At 33.1% G+C, this 7,235-nt stretch overlaps 1 protein-coding gene across 1 annotated transcript; it reads left to right on the top strand.

Annotated features, from left to right (window-relative positions):
- Nucleotides 1–5,536: 5,536 nt before the first annotated feature.
- On the top strand, nucleotides 5,537–5,710 carry BDZ99DRAFT_377851 (uncharacterized protein; the record flags this gene model as incomplete). Its single annotated transcript, XM_033715083.1, has 1 exon — nucleotides 5,537–5,710. A coding segment is annotated over one exon (174 nt), but the record flags the coding sequence as incomplete, so codon positions are not given.
- Nucleotides 5,711–7,235: the final 1,525 nt, after the last annotated feature.

Genomic DNA, 7,235 nt, shown 5'->3' on the forward strand with positions numbered 1-7,235 from the left:
TATATATTTAGTTAGTCGGTCCGTAACTACTAATATTATATTGTACTTTATACCTATTATAGGTTTAATAGACTATAGTAGCTTAACTATAAAGTTCTATATAATAGACTTTTATACTTTTTCCGGTGTAAAGGAACTCTTTATTAGTCTATACAGTATGTATTATACCGACTTATTCTTTATATATTTGTATTCGTGTACAATTTTCTCCGTTAATTTCCGGAGTCCGGGGAAATAGAATGTTCTTGCAATTCTTTCCCGTGTTTTTTCCACTCCTTAGTGCCCGTGCACTAGTATACTATAGAATTTTTTAATAAGCTTTTTTTATAAAGTCTTAGGTACAAATATTTTGTTCTATAAGGTAATAATACCGTCCTAGATTTCTCTATATTCCTGGTTTATAGGCTCTGGGCGCAAGCTCTGCTAGTTATAACCCGCTAAATCCCGGCTTTTTTAATCTACCTTCTGTGCTGCCTTAATTTATTTATACTACTTATTATCCTTAGACCTATAAGTAACTGCTGCTTATATATAGTTAAATTTAAGGGTTTCTAGACTAGTCTTCTTAAGTATAGGTTACCTGGTCTTCTCGGTTCCTTCTATATAGTCCGGCCTTCTGCTAAGTATATCTGCACGAGTATTTTCAGATCCCTTTCGGTATATAATCCTGAAATTAAAGGTTCCTAGCTTTTCTAACTATTTCTTCTATTTTCTATTTAACTCCTTAGTTATAGTAAAGTATATTAGGTTCTTATAGTCTGTATACACCTATACTATATATACTGCCCCTTTAAAATAAACTTTCTACTGTTTAAATACTTCTATTATAGCTAACAGTTTCTTATTATAGATATTATAGTTTAGCTTAGCTATACTTAGCTTTTATAAGTAGAACACTATAGAATACAGTTTCCCTTATTTATCTAGTTAGTTAAGTATTGCTCCTACTACCTTATTTAATATATTGCTCTTAATAGTAACTAGTTTCTATAGGTCGAAGATTGCTAATACTGGTTTTAAAGTAAACCGTGCTTTTAACCTATTAAATATACCCTATACTTCTAGGGTTTATCTATATTTAATATCTTTTTTAGTAAGTTCTATAAGTAGCTCTATAATTTTCGAGTAGCCCTTAATAAACTGCCTATAGTAATTAGCTAACCCTAGGAATAACTATAGTTCCTTTAAATTTGCGGGCTCTAGCTATTCTTAGATAGAGGATACCTTACCTTCTTCTATCTTAATCCGTCCTGGACTAATAACGCATCCTAGGAATCCGACTTTCTGCCTATAGAACTTACACTTATCCGGGTTTACTATAAAGTTGTATTCCCTAAGTCTTTCGAGTACTTTTCGCATATATATCTTGTGTTCGCTTAGCGTTTCTAAGTATATAAGGATATTATTAAGGTATGCCACTGTAAACTAATCTAGGTAGCCTCTTAACGCTAAGTTAACTACTGCCTGGAATATTACTAGCGCGTTAGTAAGCCTAAATAGCATTACTATATACTTAAAGTATCCGTATTAAGTTCTAAAAGCCGTCTTCTATTCTTCTCCTTCTCTTATCTAAATTAAATAGTATCCTTTGTATAGGTCCAACTTTGTAAAGTACTTAGCCTTATATAGTTGGTTTTTAAGCTTGGAGATTAAAGGTAATAGATAGCGGTTTTTAATTATAATTTTATTTAGTTATCTATAGTCTATATAAAGGTATAGCTTACTATTTGCCTTTAGGACGAATATTACGGGGTAACCTGCAGGCAATTCCGATAGTTTAATAAATCCTCGCTTTAGGTTCTTTTCCAGGTATTCTTCTAGCACTTCCAGCTTATTCTAGGCTAGTAAATAGATTAGTCTAAACTGCGGTTATTCGCCTAGTACTAGGGGAATATAGTAATCCTAAGGTTAGTACTTTAGTAATATATTCTAAACCTTTTCTATAAAGATTTCTTTAAATTTATTGTATTTTTCTAGTACTTCCAGTGCTTTTGCTGCCTCGGCTAGCTGCCGGCTGCTTAGGGGTCTAGGCTACTATTAGCTCGCTGCCCTATCTTCTTTTTAGGCTTTTTTGCCTTTTAAGGTATCTATATTAACATCTTGTTTTTGCTTAGGCTTATTCTAGCGCAGGGTGTTTTTCGGTCCGCTTTCCGATTAAATCCTTACTTTACTAGACTTCTAATCGACTTAGGGGTTATACTGCTTTAGCTATAGTATGCCTAAAATTATATTATATCTTGCTATATTAGTTATATCTATGCTAATAGTTTCTCTATATTCTTTAATCTATATAACGCCTGGTCGAGTTTCTATAGTTACCTGCCCGTTACTATATTATACAGGTATACTATCTACTATATATAGTTTATAGGGTCTATTTTTCTATTACTAAGGGATCCGGTTTCTTCTAATAAAGTTGTGGGATATAAAATTTCCTTGCGCGCTACTGTTTAGCAGTGCTCTCGCCGGGTTCCTACTAATTTTAACCGATAGGATTACGTGTCTATAGTTCTAAATAGGAATAGAGTTAGGCTGCGTTGCCGGGTTCCTTTTTTTCTCTATAATATAGGTTTTTCCTACTAGAGTAGCAATAGTCGCGGTTTATATTCCTTCGTCTTTAGCTGCTCTATAGGACCTTATTCTTAGCTGCTCTGGCCGTTCTATTGCTTAAGCGCCTGCTCGTTTTTTAGCTATTCTTATAGCTAATAGTTTACGTGTTTTGTTTTGCAATATACTAGATATAAGTCCTAGTAGTATATCCGCCAGTCTTTACTTTTCCTATATTCTATTAGGTACTAAGGGTCTGCAACTATAGTAGCTACTTCTATAAGTTTGTCTTTCTTACCTATAATATAGTGCTCTGTTTCCTTAAACAGTACTAGTTGCATAATAATATAATATCTTATCTAATATAGGTACTATCCTTAATATCTCTTATATATTATATACTTATTATATTTGTCTTTAATATAAGATACCTAAGATATTTATCTATAAAGTAGGTGGTTTCTATCTAGCTATTTATCTTCCTTATTATAGACGCCTATTTCACCGATAGAGTATAAAGCTCTATAGATCTCGATCTTAGTTTACCTTCTATATAGCTCTAGCGGTTTTTACTCTAGCCCTATACTAAATTTGCTGTTACTAGACTACTTTTCTAGTTTACAGTCTTTATTACTATTATAGTATTCTTTACTATTCTTAACAGGTAATTTATTGTCTAGTTCTTGCTAGGTATTACGGCTTAGGCCTTCTAATATATCTAATCTTGCGCGGGTTCCTGCGTTAATAGTTGCTGTTAATATTCCTGCGGCTGCAGCTATTCTTACTTCCTCTTCTCTGGCAAGCTATTCTATAACTTTTCCTATAGCTCTTAGGAATTAGTAACTAGCTAGTGCTCTTAGTTCTGCGCCCGCTGTAGCGTTTTTAGCTTTTTGCGCTTCTTATTCTTTATTAAGGCGTGCGAGAATCTCTCTTACGCTTTATTTATACGTAGCTACAACTTTATTAACCTATGCTTCCGCGTTTAGTAACTCGGCCTTGCTGTTATCTAGTAGCTCGGGTATATTAGTTCGGGGTTCTAATTATAGTTTAATTATCTAGAACGCCTTATCTATTTCTAACAGGTAGTTAATTTCTATACTCTTAACTTCTACGTCGGCGTAGTAGTTATCTATAGGGTTGCTGTTATACTCTTCGTTTCTTATTATAGCAATAGTATGTTCCTTTATTCTCTGTATTAGATAGTACCCTATTACCTACTTATCTAACTAATAGGTAAAGTAGTTATTATTATAGCACGCGGTCTATAATATAGAATTATAGCGGTCTATATTCGGCTTTGCTATAACTGCTGCTATTTAGGTGTTTTTAGAGCACTTATTCGCAAAGTATCCCTGTTCTCTATATAATAGGCATATACTATTGCGCCTTTTTTCTTACCTTTCTTTATCGGTAATTAGTTTACCCTTTTAGTTATTATATTGTTTTGCAATATTAATTTCTATACGATCTCTATAGTCGCGGTTAGTTACTCTTAGCTTTGGTCTGGCTAGTTAGGCGTAAAAATAAAGTCCTCTTTTATCTGCCCGTTCTAGTTATTGCTTATACTATTAACTATTAATTTATATTACTATTTCCTTAAGTTTATAAAGTATTAGAGGCCTTTCGCCTTATATAATTTTGTTCTTAATATCTTCTTTAAAACCTCTATAGTATTATACTTACAGAGCTTTATCTTCCTATAATAGCTTAGACGCAATTTATATAAATTCTAAAGTATAGCGGCTAGTTAAGCCTTTCTGCTTTAGAACTGCTATTTTCTATTCTACTGTCCGTTTTTTATTAGTATCTCTAAAGGTTATCTAAAGTGCTAACTCGAAGTATCTATAGTTGCTAAATATAATATTGGTTTCTAGTTTCTAATTATCTGCGTTAGCGTTGCCGAGCCAGTCTATAAGCATCAGGTTAAACTAGTTAAACGCTTTTTTCTTTAAGAAAGTAGCTGCTATACAGACCTTATCTAATTTAAATTTAAGGTTGCTTTAGTTCGTGCGCAGGTATAGCCTTATCTATATTATAAACGCTTGCAAAGCTCCTCTCTTCCTAGTAAACTCTTCGGGCTTATTTATTTTATAGCCTCTGTAGCTAACTATTCTAGTAGTAGTAAGCTCCTCTTAAACAGTCTAGAGATTTCCCTATAAAGCTATAATCTCTTTATTTTTAGTATTGCTAGCTTCTTTTAGTGTTTATATTTGTGTAAGCAACGCCTATATACGTGTTGCTACTTTAGTTATAGTTAGGGTTAGTCCAGCAGTTATACTACCTAAAGAAGTTAGTAGGGCTATTTTAATTAATTATCTATATACAACTCCTTTAATATAGCGGTGTTTAAAGTATAATAGGTTGTCTCTTCTATACCTTCTAAGTATTTTATACTAAGGCAGGGTATAGGTAAGTTGTTATTAGGGTGCAATAGTTTTTAAAAGGTAAGGCAATAATTAATTAAGGTCTAAGACAGGGTTATTACTTCTAATAGGTAGTATTAAAGTCTTAAGTTAAATATAAGGTTCCTATCTATATAAAGGAGCGTCCCTTTATATAAAAGCTCTGTCCTAAAAAACCTCTTACTTATATAGCTCGCAGCCTTAAGCTTTTTAAGCTGCTTTCTTAGCTCGCAGCCTTAAGCCCCTTAAGCGCTCGCCTAGCTTGCTTCCTTAAGCCTCTCGAGCTATTATATAACCCTATTCTTATAATATCCTATTCTTAGATCGTTTCTATCTACTAGCAGTCTATAAAGGAATCTAGGATCCCTATACGTCCTATACGTAACCCTTTTAGTCCTGTAACCTAGTTCTACGTAATTAGCCTTATCTACTTACTTATCTCTATAAGTACCTCTGCGCTCGGGTTATTTATATTACGGGTTATAACACTTACCCTCTATATACCTGCGTATTTATCGCATATACTTTAGCTACTTAATATAGTATACTTCTTACTATTAAAGCTAAAGTACTCTTAACGTATATAAAACTTAGCACGCCGACGCGTTTACTATATTAATAAAGAAGGCTTTCTACCAGCCTTTAAAAATGCGTTTTTTAACGTGTTTATATATAAGAACTGTAAAAAGGCCTTTAAGGCCTCTAGATTAGTTCCTATTAATATGCAGGTAGTTCTTAATTACCTTAATATACGGTTATAGACCCTATTACTAGCACCTTTACTAGAAATACTATAGTAATTAAAGACCCTAAGCAATATATATAAATTTGGATTATAGTTAAAGCTAGTAAGCAATTCCTTTATATAGTTACTAATAACCGCCTAAAAAGGCTTCTTAAAGCTTATTAAAGGAGCCGAAGAAATGCTATATAAAAATATACTTATTAAAGCCCGGGTTAAAGAGCTTAAAAAGCAACTAGCAGAGATAACTAAGTATAAAGGTTGTAAAAGAAAGCGAATCTAGACTAGCAGTATAATAAAGTATAGTACAGCAGCGTTGTATATAGCTACTAAAGTGTCTAGAGCATCTAATCTACGGAAAAAGGTAGGTAGTAGAAATGGTGTAAATAGGGCTCTACTAGCTTAACGGCGCTATGGAAACTATAGAGAGGCTGGGCACAATACGCGTACGTGTAAAAAGAATTAAGAAGCTTCTTCTAAATCTAATCTAAGTGTGTCGTATACAAGTTCTATAGCTGGTTGCGAATAAATTAACTGCGCGCATATAGTATTAGTTGTGCCAAGGAAAAATAGCCGGCTCGGTGGTTTAGCCGGCTTAGTAGTAGAATACGTTATACTTCTTTTTTTTGCTATTATAAATAGCTTAAAGGCTATAGAATCTCTAGATTATATTTTTATTTACTAAGTCTAGTAGTTTAGTAATAGTAAAAACTAGGTTTTTAATACCTTTAGGGTTATAGTAGTTCTATATATTATTTTATACAGTAAGATCCTTAATAGAATTAATCTAATTAGTCTAATTATTGCGTATATTAAGTATTAGAAGGTTGTAATCTTTAATTAATATTATCGCAATAATTCCTGCAAAATCCGATAGCAGGAACGGAGCTTTACTGCAAGTTAAGTATAGAACTTAGGCGTAGTAAGTTGCTAAAACGTGTAATAGATTGCCGTAAATTTAAGATAAACTATTATATTTAATCTTAATTATTTAAAGGCCTTAACTTAGTTAATTTCTAAGTCCTTATCTTTAAATATTAAGGTTGTAATATTGCTTTTTCTATAACTCTGCTTTTTATAGAATTAGCCGAGGATTATTGCCGCTTTATAAGAACTGCTCTATTAAAAGGAAAATTATCTAATTTATTTATTGCTCGTAGTGCTGTATAGCAGGAGAAGAGCTACCGGGCTTATAACTATCGCACTTAGGTATGCACGGGATAAAGCAGGATTGGAAATAATATTAAGCAGCAGAGTATAATTAATTGTGTATATATAGTATTTCTTATTAGTTAGGTTACCCCGCCCGACGTTCTATATTATAGCTTTAATAGCAAGCTTATTAATGCAGTTCTTGCCTCAGGCCTCTATAGCTAATGCCTTGGTCTGCGACAGGATATAATGTCCCTAAATCTACACTACGCGACCGACGCGCCGGAAAGCCTGCACGACGCGATTGCGAGCCCAACTTAAAGAAACTTACTACGACTGAAAAGGAGGTAATTGTTAGACATATACTGGACCTGGATGCGCGTGGGTTTGCG

Source organism: Mytilinidion resinicola (genome assembly GCF_010093595.1).
Source record: "Mytilinidion resinicola strain CBS 304.34 unplaced genomic scaffold BDZ99scaffold_3, whole genome shotgun sequence".
Taxonomy (NCBI): Eukaryota; Fungi; Ascomycota; class Dothideomycetes; order Mytilinidiales; family Mytilinidiaceae; genus Mytilinidion; species Mytilinidion resinicola.